Source organism: Pezoporus wallicus, unplaced genomic scaffold, assembly GCF_028554395.1.
Source record: "Pezoporus wallicus isolate ANWC-B61680 ecotype Strahan unplaced genomic scaffold, APGP_CSIRO_Pwel_v1 contig_2, whole genome shotgun sequence".
Taxonomy (NCBI): Eukaryota; Metazoa; Chordata; class Aves; order Psittaciformes; family Psittacidae; genus Pezoporus; species Pezoporus wallicus.
Genome location: NW_026639478.1, coordinates 2,305,647 through 2,325,100, shown reverse-complemented (window position 1 = coordinate 2,325,100; position 19,454 = coordinate 2,305,647). Strand labels below are relative to the sequence as shown.

General features: G+C 38.2%; 1 protein-coding gene across 1 annotated transcript in view; it reads left to right on the top strand.

The window, feature by feature from the left end:
- Positions 1-19,454, top strand: part of ZNF407 (zinc finger protein 407) — a 332,123-nt gene that overhangs the window by 206,552 nt on the left and 106,117 nt on the right. The window contains exon 7 of the mRNA XM_057414748.1: positions 157-277. Coding sequence (XP_057270731.1) covers positions 157-277 — 121 coding nt within the window. The remainder of the gene's footprint in view (positions 1-156; positions 278-19,454) is intronic.

Sequence of the window (19,454 nt, the reverse complement as noted above, 5' to 3'; positions counted from 1 at the left end):
ATTAATAAATGGCATTTGGAAATCAATTTTGTATTTGTGGTTGTTATATGTACCTGGACTAAGATCTTTCTCAGGGGATATGCCAGAAATTTAGACTTGTCTTCATTTTCTGCTGATGAAAGCTGATAACGCATATCTTCTCTTGTCATCTTGTAGGAGAGAAACCATTCAAATGTGATGAGTGTAACTTCGCTTCCACAACACAATCGCATCTGACACGACATAAGCGTGTCCATACTGGAGAAAAGCCTTACAGATGTCCCTGGTGTGACTACAGGTAATGAGTCATTAAGTAAAGCATGATGAGAGAAGGGTTAAGGTGATCAGATGAGGTTCATTTGAAGTCACCAATAAAAATATATTGTCATTAAAACACCATCAGGGCAGCAGTAATTGCATATTAAATTAGGAGCTAAATTTAAAAACTTAGTCTTCAGGATTTAGGTATTACTTTATAAAGAAGAACAAATGATGGGAAACCTTTTCCTGGTAACACTGCCATGCTAATGTTGACTGTTTCACAGCTGCTCTAGTGTCTGTTAGAATTCTCCATGGTGAGGCCACTTCTCTGCATTGCCTTTTCAAATCAGTTACAGTTTTGAAATTTTTCTCGGTTGAATTGCAACCATTTCACCAAGAAAGAAAAAGTTCCCTAAAAGGCTTAGCAGCCTAAATACTCACCAGACACTTATTAGACTGGGAAGCAACTGGAGCTAGTTACACTGCTGCAGAGTCTTGGTGCTCTGCTCCAGTTTTCCTTATCTGTGCCAGCAGGGTGTTTGGATGACAGTTGGCCATAGTCTTGGTTGCGTGGCAGAGTGTCCCATGCTGCACCACTAAACCCCATCCTGTTAGGGCACCAGATTCAAAAATCGCATGAACAGACAGTTAAGATTACTTCTGGTTCTCATCTCATGTGTCTTTAGTTCATCATCAACACTTATGAAATTATCTCACATTGCCTCTTAAATGATTTTTACCCTTCTTAAACATACTTCTACAATTTGTAATACCTTAATACATTACAGCGAGGTGGCTACTCTATGTGTACAGTAAAGGAATGCATAGAAGTTATTCATGAGGAATTTCCAAGAGTCGATGTTCAAAAAGTTTTTACAAAATCAGTATTATATTTGATATATGGCATATGATTATGTAATTAGATGCATGTGCTGTGATACATGCATGCAAGAGGAGAAAGTTAAACATTTGATTATACCACTACAGCATTTTTTACTTTCTTTTAGTGCTGAGCATACAACTATAATGTTCTTTTAGTATGAGTTTTAATGTAGTTTCCTGAAACAAGATTATATAGCAAAACCTAGCCACTCTCATAATACCTGGGTTTATGCTATTTACAAGCTACTGTACAGAAAGCTCCTATACGTAAAGCTTCTGCAGTGATCAAGCTGTTACTCTGCAAAATCTTTTGTTGCATTGGTTTGTATGTGTGGAGCAAATGTTCTGTGAACTCTTCTGTATTGAGCACACATTACATTACTGGCTAGAACTGCAGGGAACTGAATTTTACAATCTTGGCTGGGGGGAGCTTCCATTTCTGTGCTGCTACCTTAACATTCCCCCTGGTTTGGGGGGTTTGTTTGGGGTTTTTTACTGTTGTTTGCTTTTCTAATAGAAGCGTTTCTGTAAGCTTCAGTAAGTCATCTAAGAGAGATGGTTTTGTGTTTGTTAGACTGGTTGCATTAAAAGGTCTGTGTTGAGTAAAAAGCGTATAAGCAACCGTGTAACATGATGTGCTGCGCTGAAGGTAAAAGGAGTGCCGTCTTTGATGCTACATATCAATTTTGCAGTCATCCATTTTAATCATAGAATCAGCTAGGTTGGAAAAGACCTTTAAGATCATCAAGTCCAACCTTTACCCCAGGACTTCCTGACCACCACTAAACCATGTCACTGAGGGCCTCATCTACGTGGTTTTTGAATATTTCCAGGGACAGTGACCCCACCACTTCCCTGGACAGCCTGTTCCAATGCTTGAGCACTCTTTCAGTAAATAATTTTTTCCTAATACCCGGCCTAAACCTCCTCTGTCACATCTTGAGGCTGTTACCTCTTGTCCTATCACTTGTTAAGTGGGAGACCAGCCACCTCCTCTCTCCATCTTCCTTTCAGGTAGCTATAGAGGGCGATAAGGTCCCCTCTGAGTCTCCTCCAGACTAAACAATCCCAGTTCCCTCAGCCACTCCTCATAAGACTTGTGCTCCAGACCCTTCACCTTCTTCATTGCCCTCCTCTGGACCCGCTACAGCAACTCAGTATCTCTCTTGGAGTGAGAGGCCCAGATCTGAACTTAGTACTTGAGATGCAGCTAACAAACCATGCCAATTGGAAACAATAGTCCTATTGCAGAACTAGGTAATGAGGGGTGGGTTGTGGTGGGTTTGAGTTCCTGGCTTGGAAGACCCCAGAGACTGGGAGCTTTGTAGATGTGAATCAGTTTGCAGTTTGGGATTTGTTACACACATGCAATGAATAGATGCAATTCCCTCAGTAAAACAAAATGCATAACTTTAATTCTCTGTTAGTGGAAGGCAGGAGATAATTTTTCTTTGGATAGAATTTTCTGTATGGGATAGAAATTCCAAGTGATGACAAGTTTTTTACTAGTATTTTATTATACTGGAGATTATTAGAGAAGAAGCAAGCATAACTTTATCAGGCTTAACAAGAAATCTCTGAGCATCCCCTGCCTCTGTATTATTGAAATATAAATGTTTCATGGTAATAGGGTGTTAGTTTCCATCCCTTGCAGGCCAGTTTTGACCTAATCTTTGGAAGGTGATCTCTACAGATACCAGCTGATGAAGCTTTGATTCTGCAGGAAATTTGTTCTGAGCTCAGCTGAAAAACATCTGGCAGGGATGCAGAAATCAGAGCTGTGGCACTGCTGCAAGTTCATAGAGGCAGTGAGGCACTGCGTAACTGCAGAGGAGCCAGTAGAAGAGTTGCTGTGTTTATTAGCCCAGCAGTCCTGCATGTGCCGGCCAGTTTCCACAGTCCTGGGATATTAGCCAGCCATGTTGGCAACTCTGGTTTTTACTCTCTACCCACCTCTCTCTTTTTTTTTTTTTTTTCCTTTTTTTTCTCTTTTTTTTTTTTTTGTTCTAAAATATAATTTAAAGGGAATCACATGTTGCCTCCTTGTCAGCTTACCCAGTACTATCTCTTTTCATGGCTAGGTATTAGCACTTCTGTAAATAATGTTCTTTGTACCAGTTCAGCAGATGGCATGTACTCTTGCAAGTGTCACCTACAGAAACATAAACCCGAGATTCTAAAATCTCCTGACCTAGTGATAAAATTCACCCCCATTGTAGAGTTTGAGTTCTCGCCGTGGTGCTTTCAGCTCAGCCCTTGCACTGTAAGTTCGTCCAGACTATTTCAGATGTTGCTGTTTAGTGTTGCTTGGCAACTGCAGACTCTTTAATGACCCTCGTAGTTTCAGCGAGGTGAATATTTCTCCTTTTGTGTACGGATATGGAGTATTGTTAGTGCTACCATAAAGTCTCCTTTCACTGATGGGTGAAGTCATCTCTCTGTTCTGCAAAGTAGTTCAAGACACTTGAATTAAAAGAGTATCTAAATACAAGGCACTCTAATTATTCCTGTTCAGCTCATCAGTGCTCAGAGGGTTCTTAGGGATTCCTGATTTCAAGCTTTTCAATTCCTCAGGAGGAAATTGTGAACAATCATCCTGCAAAAACTCTTGCCAGTATAGTGAGTGAAAGGCTAGCTAACCCTGGCTAGAAGTACAGAAAGAAAGGCTATTAAAAGAAACTAATCTGAATTTAGTAACTGGTATGAAAATCTGGATCACCTGGGACTGGACAGGCACCTAGAAATTATTAGGTTTTGGGTTTGTTTGGGTTTCTTTTTTTTTTTTTTTTTCTCTTGTTTAGCAGCAAAATCTGAAGTGGAATAGGCACTAAGATACCATGGGAAAAAGATTGATTTTGGCTGCATGGAACAGAAAAGGGAATTTATTCCCTGTATAACCCACAGCATGAGCAATTCTTTCCTTAGCTAGGAAAATACATGAATGGGTATGGGTTTTTGAAGTGATTAATAAACCTAGCATTTTTAGCTCACAAATATCTTCTGAAATGTATGCATATTCCAAAAAGAAAATGGAAGATTTTGTGCATTTTATAATCTGTGCTTACGGTTCTACTTAAATATTCTTTACAATATTACCTTCAACCTCTACTTTTTGAACTGTGACCACTTGATCTTTTTTCTTGTCTATATCTTTTGTATATTGATAACTCAGAAACATTTGCTTTTCTGTATGTGGCTTTTAGTAACAACTGTAATTTGAAATTGTATTTTCAGCCTAGTTTTTAAAATTGGATTTCTTTGAAAGAAGAAAAATATCTATCCATAAATATAAAAATTTGCTTGTTGATATTTTTTCATGTTTGTGTTTTCAATATAGGTTTGCCTTATTTAGATAAAAGTGCACAAAATTTTCCTTTGCATTTATTTTTCAAATCACACAGCATATCTCTCCATTCCTAAGTCAGTGTGCTTTGTCATGCAAAAATATTCATTCACTCCTAATGAATGTCCAACATAATTTTATCATACAGAATTGGTCCCATAGGGCCCTGCACCACCATTACATATGCAATGCTTTTTTTAATATTTCTTAGTCATTTAAAAAAGATGTGTTATGTGGCTGAACTTTACAGATTACGTAATCCTAGAGTTATGCTGACAAGAATATTGTTTGCATTTGGTAATGGGCACAGAGTGTAGTCACAAGCTATACAACCTCCAGAAACTGGAGGAACTTCAACGGATTTCTAAATCTGTTGGTTTTATAGTCGATGGCCAGAGTTTCTAAACCTGCAACACACTTAGGCACCTAAATTTAACCTGATTTCACAAGCGCTAAACTCCCCTAAGTCAGGTGATGTCAATGAATTATGCAGATATACAGCATTTTCAAAAACTGAACTGGGTTTATGCATGTGTCTGAAGTAAATAATTAGGAATCTCATTTTAGTCATATGTTAGGCTTTAAATTCAACTCCCATTGGTACTGACTTTCCATGTAACTATCACAACTGCTCAAGTAAGTAATAAATTATGTTCGCGGTGTGTGTGTGAGGGGGATTTTTTGATAAAAAATGGGTCTGGATTACATTGTTTTGCAGTAAAACCATGGGGGCAAAAGGCAGATCCCTGCTTTACTTGCATAATCAAATTTGCTGGAGTTCAGGGCTCAGGGGGAGCACTGGCATAGTTTTGTAATACAGAAACGGTATTGCTACAACTTTGACCATTGAGAGTGTGCGACAGGTATAATGTTAATGTACTTTGTGCCATCCTTGCGCTGTAATTAAACAAAATTACTTTTGATTTCTCAGGGAATTCACTGTATGTTCATTTTGCATAGAGTATCCATGGCAGTGAGGGGAAGAAGGGAGTGGAGGGCAACATCCAGGGGATTGGTGGTGTTCTGCAGCACAGATAAGAGCGTTTAGAACAGCCACGCCAGCAAAACAGCATTCATTCCATAAATACACCTTTCTGTAAAGTATGTGTCTTGTGAAGGATGTCTGACAAGACTGAGAATAGATAGCATACATTTTTAATATAATTATGTAAACTAAAATAAATATTTTACATTTATTATGCATAATACAATAATTAGACAACATTCTGTAAGGGATTATGGCATCTGAAATTCCAACTGCGGAAGGATTCATTGCATATTTTCAGCATCAGCGGCAGCATGACTTAGGGGGAGTGACTCCACAGGGGCTACTTTTCTTGTTTTTTGGACAGCATCCCTAGGGAGTTCCTATTTCCCTCTGACTTATAGTATCTGTTCATAGGTTGCAAAGACCAGTTTATAATACACACCAGGATTTGCACCTAAAGTCATAAGAATGTGCAAAGTAAGTGTTTTATCTCTGTTTATGTTGGTGAATTTAAGAACCTTTAGTTGTCTTGGTAGGGTTGCATCAGTTGTGCAGCATTTTCTAGTTGTATCAAGGATAACTAGGTACTCCTTTAAATGGTAAAGTAACAATATGTACTTACTCATAGCAAAACTGAAAGGCTGTTAAGACAACTTCTACATAAAATAGTGAAACAGTGTATTTATCATTAAAATGCTAACATTAGTTGCTTTTTGTAATCAGTGAAACTTAATATGCACATACAAGAAATAACTAGGTTATACAACTGTATGGAACATTAGGCTGATGAGGACTCTAGGTGGCAACCCCCACTGCACAGTGCAAAACCACTTTTATATATATATATATATCACAAAAGCAGAATTAGGGGAAAAAAAAAGTGTGTATACTTTGTACTAATATGAAATTGCTGAGAACAATAATGCATGCATGTAGTTAGAACAAGATGGGCCTTCAGGAAGCACTGAAGCTTCTGTTGTGATCAGCAGCAAGAGTTGAGGATATCCAGTGCCTTGTGCTAGCAGACTTTTATAAACAAATGAAGATAGAAGTTTAGAGAGAGATTCTGTCAGTGCATGGGCATAGTTCCCAGATGCAAACACCACAGAACAGTATTCAATCCCTAGTTTTTAATAAACATTCAGATAAAATATTTGCTAATATTTGTATTAATCTGGAATAAAATATGCTGTAGTATTTAAGACTATAAAGGAAAAATAATCTGAAATAAAATTTGTCTGCAGCTACAAACCCACTTTAATTATTCTGGTGAATGCGTGGCATGCAAATAACGGTTAGTGTTATTCCCTTTATGATGTTTCTGTTGCATAAGAAAACTGTTTCATATTCACCTGAGTTATAGCAAATAATTCATATGGTAAACTTGGAATAAAAATATGAAATGTGATAGTGTAAAATACAGATCAGCTCTCGTGTTATCCTAGAAACTTGACTTCAGGTGTCATTCCTAACATTCAGAAACTTGTAGAAGCAGGGAGAACACAATTAATGATCTGGTGCTCACTGGGACATGCTGTCCTCACTGACTGAGAAATCCTCTCTCCAGTTTTGGAGAGTTGTGTTGGCAGCAGCATACAAAAGAACTTAAACTCCCTCTTGCACAGCTCTCCCTGGTCTCGCTGCCAGATGCCAATGTCACTGCATGAACTGCTGGAAAAAAAGACATACATGTGCATGCATGCACAAGTATATTGATGTATGTAGACTTGCTGACTACTGTCTACAATGAAAAAGCGTCCACCTGCTTAAGAGGCTTTTGGTGCAGCATGCAGTAGTATAGTCATTTTCTGAAGTTCTTTGCCTTCTGTATTAATCTTTTGCCTTCTGTAATTTTAATTGCAGAGTAAATGCACTCTACTTGGTAGAAGAATAATACATTTTTAAATTTATTTTAATGAATAATGCTTACTCCTTATGATACAGAAATCCATCAATAAATCCATGAGCATTGGTAACTCAAGCTTTTTTTGGGTTTTGTTTTTTTTTTGTTGGGTTTTTTGTTTGTTTTTTTTTGGTGGGTTGGTTGGGGCTTTTTTTCTTATTTCTATTTATTTATCCTTTTTTTTTTTTTTTTTTTTTTTTTCCCCTGTGGCCTCTCTAAGTAAGAGGAATTAAAAATTGCATTCTTAATTCCTTAATTCAATGAATCTGTGGGTCTCATGCTAACACTGAACCACCAGACTTGGGGCTTTAAGGATTTGACCAAATATCTTTAAACCTTTAAACCAGTGATGCAATTGCAACCATTGATAATACTATTCTAGCCTCATTTGGGGTTAAGTCCTTTGAAGAACAACTTTCAAGTGATGTATGTAAACCTAAACACCATGGTAAATTACGCATTGATGGCCACAGAGTTTAATGTTACTGAGATATGCAGTCGTTTCGATATCAGTGTAAAAATTCCTATATCGTTTTAAGTTCTGACAGCTTCCCTCTTGCAGCCTGTCAAAATCGTAGCTCGGTGCTCAATCAGGTTGTGCAGGCTTTTAAGTTCTGCAAAAACAGTCTCAGGTTCCTGATTCCTTTCAGTAGTTACTGTCTCCCCCTTGCTGTTCAATCTGGGCTTTTTCCCTAAACTTTTCTTCTTACGCAGCTTCTCCCAGCTACACTGATGTTTTGGGGATTTTCTTGTTTGTATGTTTCTTTGGTTTTATGCAGTTCAACACACTTAACCCAAAACTTGAAGTATTTGGTGTTTAGGAAACATGAATGAGACCGCTTCATGCAGTGGACAGATTAATGCAACTAATGTCTTCTACTATTACATTTTATCTTCTCCCTGTCCTCACACTTATTTTTCCATATCACATCTAATCATAATTGTCTTATCTATTCCTCTTTCTTAAGGAGCGTAAATATGTTATAATAAATATACCTGTATTAATATTTAATATATATTTAATTAACTTTTATAAATCTGAAACACCAGCATATATTTCAAACTAAAATAATCTTAAATAGGTTGTATTTTGATAGTAAATTGTGAATTTCCTATAAAATAAATAAAATAGAAAATAAATAAAACTGTAGCACTAACCTCAAGATGAATGACAAGGCTATGGTCTTAATATAGCTTTTAGTAACAAAAAAGACTTGTAATTTCCTGTTCTTACAGTGCTTCTGATAAAACTGTACAATGGAGGTCTTCTTTTATCTCTACAAATAAACTTTCATTTGTTGGAATAATGTGATCTAAAAATAATTGGCATCATAGTTTAATTAATATAACCCTTTTAGGTAAAAATTAGTTTTTAAAAAAAGGCTAAAGCAGTTATATATGTTTTCTTTGCTCTTGCCTGTTAGCACAGAATGAAAAATAAACCAGTTTGTTTCTTTTACCATTCCTTAATCCCCAGTCCAGTCACTGTAATAGAATCAAAGCTATCTTTTGGGGTGGTCAAATCTACACGGAATTATTATTTCTAACTACTAGCTAACTACCTGGCTGGTAGTTAGCACTCTGAAAATATTTTGGTAGTGTTATGGCCTTTGAGATTAAATTAATAGACACTGACCTTTTGTGTTACATGTGGTTTCTTCTCCAGGCAATATGGCTACTACCATGAAAAAAGTTTCTGTATTAATGCCGTCTTTATGACGACCTTCCCTCTTCCTCGTTCATACATCACATACAAAACAGGTTGAAATGCTGGGAAGTGACACAAGACAAATTCAGTTCAGAAGCTGTTCCAGAAAGAGGTGCAGCCTAGTGGAAGGCGGAGAAATAGAAAAGTGTTTTTTTACTTTTTAAAGGCTGATGAAAATGGGAGAAAGAAAAGAACTATTGAATAGAAAATAAAGGAAGGAAGGAAAAAAGAGGGAAAAAAAAAAAGAGGCTTTCTGTTTGGGAAAAACTTGCTGCTTAGATACTTCTAAAGCATTAGAGTGATGAGCAATTTTCCAAATTAATTTGGCTTTGGAGAAACTCCTAATTTATTGAAGCTAAATAAAACCACATCTGCATTCCAGCAGAGTTGCCCTTGTCTTTGTGACAACTTTTACCCAAATTTCTCTCGAGTGGTACTCTGGGGTGCTTTTGGAACACATGTACTAATGTACTAAGTGACTCTGCCTCCACCGCAAGGCTCAGTGCCTCAAAAATGGAAGTCTTGGTCTCAGCGTGCTGAGCCTGCACCTTTGCAGTGTGGTTGGATGTTTTCCAGGGGCCCAATGCAATATTGTGGAACTGAGGCTCTGGGGCAGAGCTGGTACCTGGGGTGTGGGAGGCTGGTGCTCCAGGCCACCCTCTCCCCAGTGCGGTAAGGAGCCCCTATGGACTGAAAGCCAGCGTCTGAGGTCTTCAGCTCTGTAGACAAAGCTCTCTTCTGCTTTGGAGACAGAGGCATCAGACATTTGGGAGCGTGGAATTCCTGGGAGGTTGCTTCACAGCTCATGTGTTCATAGCTGCTGCTTAAGTTTGGCCAGTGAAAGCTTTGAGAGGAACAAGGAGAGCTTGTCTCCAGGTTTGCATGTGCTTTGCAATATCATCTCTCTCTCCATGCCATCAGTCACCCTTTCTCTTTTCTGAGCAGCTGGGAGAAGACTGTGCATTCCCTATAGGAAAATTGTGCATAGGGAGACACAATTTGATTACTTGTCCTGAACAAAAGAGGAGGTTGCAAATTGACTTTTGACTATCAAAGACTGTCCAGATCTCCCTGGTGCTCCCAGGGTTGATAGCACAGCTGCAGGTTGCTCTTAAGCCAGTTGACCCCTGGTCCAGTTCTGATTTGTTTTTCCTTACGTTTAGAGAAACTGGCCAGCTCACCGTGATTCTTGGAATACAGATCCGTGCATATATATGCATATTTTTAAATAATGCTTTAAAGTAATACCTCTTCTGATGTTCTTCAGCATTGCTGTCTTTTTATGTTTTTAGGGATATTATCATTTAACTAGAAACACAACTAGAAACTCTGCAGTTCATAATAATGTAAAATTATTTTGCATTATAATCCTAAAAGTACATCAAGTAGTTCTAGTGACATCATAAATTGCCTAAACATCATCTACTAGTTCATCTTGATATTACTGGTTCCCCTTAAAATATGGTACTTTTAGTTCTATGTTTGTAACTGAAGTGCACTCTCCTTAAATCCCTTTTCAAGATAATTATGGCTTCTCTTCAGTAACTTTAGTTGAGGACATACTTTGTTCTGCTAGCAATCCCATGTGAAAAGTCTTCCCATACCCAGTTTCCTCAAAACATTTCTGTTGAAATTTTACATGCCCAGTCTACAGAACCAACAATACTTATAGTGATTTTCAAGTTACAGATCGTATTGTGAGTATCAAAATTAATTTTTAAGTTCTGATGATTTTTCATTTGAAAAATGTGCAATTTCATACATCTCTGTTAACAAGCTCCTGATAAAATAGAGAACTATTTAATAGCAAATTTTGGAGATGCCTGCTATGGGTATTTTAACGTCTAAAAAAAACATTGGTAATTTGTTTTCAGGAAAGAGATGTTCAAAAAGGCAATTTTTATAAATCAGCTGGCGAGGACTGATTTTTAGCCTGATGTCCCTAACTTATTCTGAGACTTGCACCATCCCATCCATCCATCTTCTGTCAGTTTCTTTAATAACTTTTTAAGCTGTTGGCCAGTTTCAGTTAAAACTGACACCCTGTAATAGTTGCTGAGATAACTCAAGTTCCCACATGTTTCCTGAAAGAGGTGGATGAGGAAAGAAGAGAAAAAAGACCCAGTGAGGAACAGGCAGGCAAAATTCTGCTGTCATGTATTCTGTCTTACAACCAGCCAGTGTATTGTTCCGGCCTTGCCATACAGCACAGTTGGTTTTGTTTTGCCTAATAGGAGTTTCTTGAAGGACAGGTTGGAGAGCTGCTGTTACTGCACTGGGAGATGAAATGAACAGGTCGAGAATCCATAGGAAACCATACTTCAGCTGGTACCGTGCTCATGTGTCAATGGTTTTTGGGTCCCAAAGTAACTGCTTGTTGCAAGTTGTCAGGACAGGCCATTTTAAGAGTTAAAACTTGAAAGGTATTCTTAAAGATAAACAGAACTCACCAGCCATGTAGATTTGTCTTTAGAAAAGAGATTATTTGGAACAATTTATACCACTGAGATTGAGAGCACTGACATTTCTTAGTCAATGAACAGGAAGAAGCTTCCAGTTATGGAGAGTTTATTCCTTAAGTACTTTCTTTGGCATTTATTCTGTTTTCTTTAGGCTATTTACTGAAGAACTGTGACATAATGCGTCAATCTAGATAGATGTATATACATGAGGAAAAGAAGCAAAGTTCGAACAGATACTAAGTTCTTTTTACATGCTTTTAGTGACAGTGAACATCCACGAATTCTCATCTCACTTGGGGTCCAGTGGCTCTGTTCCTATTTGAAATTCAGCCTCTTCATTTAGATGACTAAATGTGACTTTCATCACATTTTAATTTGAATTTTAATTACTCAGCCTTTAAGATTTTGATCAGCACTAATAATTTATAGCATAGTCACACATTATTTAGCTGATTGAGTTTTGTATGCTAAAATGTAGTCATTTTGAGGAGCAATAAAAATACTTTCAAGTAGAAGTGTTTCAAAGATTAATGAATTTGTACCCAATCTCTTCAACTCTGTGTCAGACCAGAGAGGGAAGACAGACCTAGATCTGAGCCCTTGTGAGGGCAAAGCAGGTAGTCACTATCCATTCAGTTTAAATAAATGCAGCAACATCCGAGTCAGGCAATCAGCCCAATCAAGGCTGGTGAGTGCAGCTTTTGGGAACGAACTGCTGTCTTTTGCCTGGTGGTGGTGCAAGAGATGAGTATACAGCAGTGGGTGATGCAAGCTCTATTAGTGCTCTAGGTTTGTAGAAGTGTATTCTGAAAGGCAAGTACAGCATTTGTTTTTTCTAGTTGAGTTCCACCCATGTCTGTTCCTGGCTTCCTTCTTTATGTTTGGATTTCTTTTCCCACAGAACAGTACAACGTAATATCAGGAGAATCTTTATTTTCTTTTCCTGCTCTGAAGCGCCAGTTTTACTTTCAGTTCACCAGTAGCAGGAGTACTGTAACAGCAAGGATTATAACTAAGCCTCTCTCCATCTAAGCATCTCTCCTCCATGGCTCAGTTGGGAGTCAGCACTCGCTGGCTCGATAGTGACTGCTGGCTTGGGGTCAATACTATAAAACAGAAATAAAGACAGTGGATAAAGTCCTGGCCCCACTGATGTTAATCACAACCTCCATGTCCTCAGTAAAGCAACAATTCTCCACCTGTCATGAAGTACTTGTTTCTTAAGAGAGAAAGGGAAATCCAGGCAGTCGGCAACACCTTTCACAAAACTTTGTGTCCTGAACAGTAAAGAAGATAAAATAAGAAAGTAGGTTGTGGGATCAAGTACCCAGATATTTCTAGTTTCCACTCAACTTTGCAGAGAGTATCCAAGTCCTTAAATTATGCCAAAACCCCATCTAAATCCAAAAGCAGCTACTCCTTCAGGAGTTTCCGGGTTTTGTTCCTACTCTACTGAGTTTGCAAGCTAAGTGAAATCACTGAGTCATGTTCAGAAGTCTCTGTCCTGAGGAGATGGGTATCTCTGCCGTAGGACTTTTGGTACAACTTTTAGGTGAACAGACACCTACTCCTGTATTCTTGGGTATGTGTTAGAGGCCTGACTATCAGACAAGTCAGGATTCATTTAATTAATAATGGCAGTGCTGTCCACAGCCTTAATGTAGTTATTGTTTAGGATTCTCTGCTGCAAGGGCACAGAACAGGGGATTCTGTTGTTTGGATTTTCAAGGAAAGTTATATGTGAAAAATAACTGAAACCAGAAGAATAACTCTGAAAACAGGGATTAGATCTGCTTTTGGCTCTGGTCAGTTCTTCCCTGTCTATTGGCAGAGTTTCAAGAGGAACAGGTATGTGCAGGATATTTTGTGCCAGCTAATATACTTTCCTGAGACACAAGAGAATAGGATTCGGCCCTCCTCAAGATAAAAGTGCAGCCCAAAACTCAGTACCTTAATTTTTAGAAAGTTAAGGACAACAAGGTTTCTTTTTCATGAGCAGTTGAGTGCTCCTGGTGTTTCATGTTGTCTACCTACATTTTCTTTAGAAAAAGCAGACACTCAATTTAAGCAAATCTTGGGACCTACATTAGTTCTTTCTTACTTCCACTAATTCTATTGGAAATTTAAATGGTTATGGGGAAGAGACTAGGTCATCTTGTAGTACAGCTGTGCCCAGCTGTTCACCTAAATGAGACAGAAGCTTTCTATTGTTTTATTCATACCCTGTCTCCCAAAACTATCACTACTCTTTTTGCCTATTTTCTCATTATCATATCCTTTTCAGTGCTTAAATTGTAATTTTTGGAGGCCAAGACTGATTTTTTTGTTGACCTTCATGCAGTGAGTGGCATAACTTCATCCTGTTGTGCTGTCCTCTAAAGTCAATATGTTGTGTAGTGGGAACATACCGGCTTTCTTGGAGCCTGTTTTTACATCATAAACATAGGATTGAATTTCATCATGTGAGTATAGGGAAAGGCCTTATGGTGAAACCTTTTTGTTGCCAAGACTGTGATACTATTTAAATGGGTAAAACCTCAAAGAAGCTTGAACAGCTGGGAGCATGCATTCAGTTGAAGTGCAGTGTCAGTGCCTAATTCCCGTAGTCTCCTTAGAAAATCTCATTTCTCATTTCTAGGACTAGTAATTCAATACCTTTCATGAGAAGTAAATGCATATAAATAGAATTTTTCAAATACATGTGCAGTTTTAAGTGTCGTCAGGATCAGCCTTGAATGGTTTAGTCTGGTTTTGTTTTTAAACCTGACCTTTAAATATGAATGTCTCTAAATACATATCTGTGTGCATTTTTGTTTTGGTTTGTTCTTTTAAGATCTTGTCATTGTTACATAGATGGAGAAAGGGTAGTACTGAAAGCATCTTGGACTGCAGGTGGAACTATTTAGACTCTTTAATGCACAGCTTCTTGATCTATAACCATTCAGTATTTAGAAAGAAAGGATATCATGATATTATGAACTCTATTATTTTCTTGCTATTCGCTTCATGTTTAGAAAGCTGCTGTTCTGTAAACTCTTGGAAATAGCCCTGGAACATACAGACTACTTTCATCCTAGCAGCAAAAAAAAAGAAATAAACCTATAATATCTGATTACAAAAAGGAAACAAATACATATATATAGTTTTCTTCCTAAATTTCTATTGTTTACTTGATTTATGTTTACTTTGGGGAAAATACTTGGATTATTTATAATAGCTATACAGTAAACTCTTGTGGCCTTTAAAGAGGTATGTGGATTAATGACTTCTTCAAGAATTGTTTTGCAAGAGTACTGTGTTATTTTTAGAATGAGGGCTGAGTTAAAATAGTCACTAAGGGCATGTTATTTGCATTGGCATCTTCTGTATAAAACCTATGTATTTTTTATCATTTAATAATTCTGACTTGATTCAGTAATGCGCCTTTGTATGCGTACCTATAATATTAAGCCCATGAATAGGTCCAGTTGTTCTAGTTAGTTGTGTTCCCTAGAATAACATGCTGAATTAGCCCTTTAAGGACTGCATTACTATAATACAAAATAGACTCAGAGGTATCATCTGGTGTTATATAAAAGGTGAGGAGAGCAAGGTTTTTTTTTGTGGTGTTTTTTTCTTTATTTTATTTTTTTAGTTTAAGAGTGGAATATATGTTTTCTTTAGCTGTAAAGGCACAATCAAGGCAACATGATAAGTGAGTCAGTGTTGTAAAAGTAAAACTAATTTTGCCTTCACTCACATGAGCTATAGAAGGAGGAAGCTTTATTGTCCCTGGGAAGGTGATAAGGCAGAGTAATTGTATATTATACTGTCCTGGAACATCTGCCTGAAGACTGTTGGAGCAATTCATCTATCATGGACGATACAGCATGTTTTGTCTTTCTGCTTTAACCCATCCCCACTGCTGGCCTGCACGAAGGTTTTGATAGGGACTGTGCCTGGGCTGGGGCTCACATTAATCAGTCCCCTTGTTCAACACTCCAGCTGACATAATTACAACCTGCGCACAGCAGTTATTCAAGTTGAGTCCTTGTCACTCGTGGTGCGAAACTACACAGCTCAGATCCCGAAGGAGATTGCCTTATCACACAGAACAAGGGCTCACAGGAGTTGAAGAGAATAGAAATGGGAAAATGTCTTCCGGGAGTACTATATATTCCTTTAAAATAAGACATTTGAGAGACTTACAAGGGACAAAGAGAAGCATTGTGCAAGGTCTGAAATGAACAGGTTATTATTTTTAAAAGGATTACACAGGCCATTTTTGTGAAATGGACGTGGATTATTAAATAAATTCAGTGGTCTCTCTCTCTTATCATTCACTGACTCTGCCCTATTAGTTTTCTTCAGAAGTGATAAAATAGTTTTTGACTTGTGTAAGCTTTAAGTATCTCTCAGTAGAAATTATCAGAACACAACTAATAAAAGCGCACATACTATACCAGTAAAATTAGTACACACACAAGGGAAGATCTACAAGGATCAGAGTTCAGGGTAAGGAAGAAGCATGCAAAACGGCTTTCGAAGATGAGCAAGTTCATTAGTTTCTGCTGTAGTATGATACAGGAATGTGGAAGTTGAAGCCAAAGAACAAGTTTCATATTTTACCATTTTTCCCTCTTTCCGTGTTACCCCTCTGTGGGGAAAAAAGGCAAGTCCATAACACCATCTATACTAAAAGAAAGAAGTTTATTTTCATGAAATATGATGGGGTCTATTTTTATATGCTTGTTGGGGGGTTTTGTTTGGTTGTTTGTTTTCTTTAAGACAAAGCCTTTGCATACACAATGGTAGGATAATTTATCTGGTATTGGTCTATAAAATTCCTCAATGTGACACAATTTCATTGACATTCTAAAGGCTTTTCGAGGTGTTTACACTTTTCTCTTTTTGGGTACTAGATCAGCTTCTTAAAGCAACATAGGATCATGGAGTGGTTAGGGTTGGAAGGGAACTTAAAGATCATTTAAAAGATCATTAGTTCCTGTTCTTCTCAGTCAACACTGTTACAGTGTTGCCCTGACTTCTCATCTAATTAAAATACTTTGTCTAATATTTAGACATAATAACATGTAGTTGAAAGAACAGTAATAATTTATGTCTTCTGGGTGGTCCAATTTTAAGTTAGTACTTTCGCGAGGCAGCTCATCTGGGGCTTTGGATAGCCTGACGTGCTAGAAATTATCTTATACGTTTTACTCTGCATATATGCACTAGGTATGCTAGGTAAGTCAAATACATAGTGCTTTCATTCAAGAGTATTCAATTTCAGCATCTCTTGGTGAAGTACACAGCTCATTGAACTTGATGCTTGGGTCTACTGTGAAAATCTAGCTACATGAAAATTGCAATTTTTGTCTCAGCAGAAGGGCATACTTGTAGGCAAATGTACTCTGGTAGGAGAAAAAAATTAAGCTTTGCTTGCTCCCTACTCTTAAAACCAGTTCTCCTGGGGTGAATGATGGCTCTGAAGTAAGCTCAAAGTACAGAGCCAAATGCTGCATTTACTTATATTTGTGCAGACAATGGCATTATGAGGACATAATCTGAAGAGAATGATGTTTCTCCAATATATACTTTCAAGGCAGATTTTATATCAAATAATCAATTATACCTCCAACTAAAAAAACAAATTTGACTTTCAGAACCTAAGATGGCTTTGCAGTATTGACAGCCAGGAAGAATATATTTTAATTTGCAGACTGAACAGATTTCCATGACATCATGGAAACACAATAAATGTCTGACCTCACAATGACATTTTTCAGACTTAAAACTGTACTTCTTGTAGACTTTGAGCCCAGAAAAAGCCTTAAGCTCAGCTAGTCTGACCTTCTACATAAAACAGACTGCATGTTTTTTTTTTCCAGTTTGCTCTCTTCTGAGCCTCTTGCATTTGACTGAATTTTTATTGTCCAGAAAGACATTCAAGTTTGATCTGGGAACATTCAGAGTAGGAGAACCCACTCTCCTTGTGTGAAAGGTTAATTGCTATAAGTGCTGAAGAAATTGTGCTTTATTTCTTGTTTAAATTTGGTTGTAACTTGTAGTCGTTGCTTTTGGTTTTGTTACAGGTTTTCTCAAAGTTAAGGTGTCCCTTAATCACATATTTATTCCCTGTTAAATGTCTCTGTTATCAACATTGTTTTCAGCATAAATCATAAAATCATAGAATAGTTAGGGTTGGAAAGGACCTTAAGATCATCTAGTTCCAACCCCCCTGCCATAGGCAGGCACACCTCACACTAAACCATATCACCCAAGGCCTCGTCCAGCCTGGTCTTGAATACTGCCAGGGATGGAGCATTCACAACTTCCCTGGGCAACCCATTCCAGTGCCTCACCACCCTAACACTAAAGAACTTCTTCCTTATATCCAGTCTAAACTTCCCCTGTTTAAGTTTTAACCCATTACCCCTTATCCTGTCACTACAGTCCTTAATGAAGAGTCCCTCTCTAGCATCCCTATAGGCCCCTTCAGATACTGGAAGGCTGCTATGAGGTCTCCATGCAGCCTTCTCTTCTCCAGGCTGAACAGCCCCAACTCTCTCAGCCTATCTTCATACAGGAGGTGCTCCAGTCCCCTGATCATCCTCATGGCCCTCCTCTGGACTTGCTCCAACAGTTCCATGTCCTTTTTATGTTGAGGACACCAGAACTGCACACAATACTCCAGGTGAGGTTTCACAAGAGCAGAGTAGAGGGGCAGGATCACCTCCTTTGATTTCGACCTGCTGGTCACGCTCCTTTTGATGCAGCCCAGGATACGGTTGGCTTTCTGGGCTGCAAGCACACACTGCAGCCAGCTCATGTTCATTTTCTCATCGACCAACACCCCCAAGTCCTTCTCTGCAGGGCTGCTCTGAATCTCTTCTCTGCCCAACCTGTAGCTGTGCCTGGGATTCCTCCAACCCCAAAACCTTGCCCCATACTAGCTACTATGAAGACAATTAACTCTATCCCAGTCAAAATCAGCACAGTTGCTTATGTCCCAGGCTCAAGTATAATAAGGGGATTATTTGGGGATTTTCCCTTTTAACTTGTATTTTTATTTATAATTATCTTGTGGCTATTTCCCTTTTAACATGTAGTCAATAATACAGGAAGTAGATATTCTAAAACTAGTTTCTCCAGTGTCATGAAAAGAACATTACATCCTTGCATTTGCTTGCTACTTCCTCGCTTAAGTATCTAAAGATGACATGGAACCTTTCTGCTTATAGTGTTACACTGGAAGCTCACATAAAAACGCTGGTCCACTAATCCCTCAATCTTTTTCAATGTCACAGCTTTTCACAGTGTCCTCACACCCAGTAAGTTACTTGCAGATGTTGTGCAAAGGTGGGAGACTTAACATGTAGTTGTATGTCTCTGTGTTTTGATTGAACAGGCCTAGCTTGTGAAACTGCTCTGTATTACTGCAGTGTCATTGTTATTCATCATGCTACCAATTACGGTGTCATCTGCAGATTTTATTAGCAGGGACTTTATATATAATTTTGGCATGCATAACAAAAATTCATCTCTCAAACATTGACAATGCTTATTCCATTGATAAATTGGAATATTTGAAATGAAGAAGAAAATGACCATCTCTTTTTGCAGGGGGTGTGGGGCTGGGATAGGGCAACAAGAAGCAATGTATTAGCATTAAAGAAACCAACTACTTTGAGCAGAGATCATAAAGACCACAGTGCTCTGGGTATGAATCCAGGCTGCGAAGCAACAGGATCTACCCTCTAGGGAGCCATGTTGTCACTAAAATGGCTGAAGGAACTGACACAAAGGCCAGTTGGAAGTGCCATCTGCATCTGAGATTGACAGGCAGCCTTTAGGGTGTGTTGCTATCATTTCTGACTCCAGCAGCATTAGGGGTCCAGTTTCATCTTGTGCAGCCTGTAGCCTCCACACTTAGGCTCCGTCTGCAC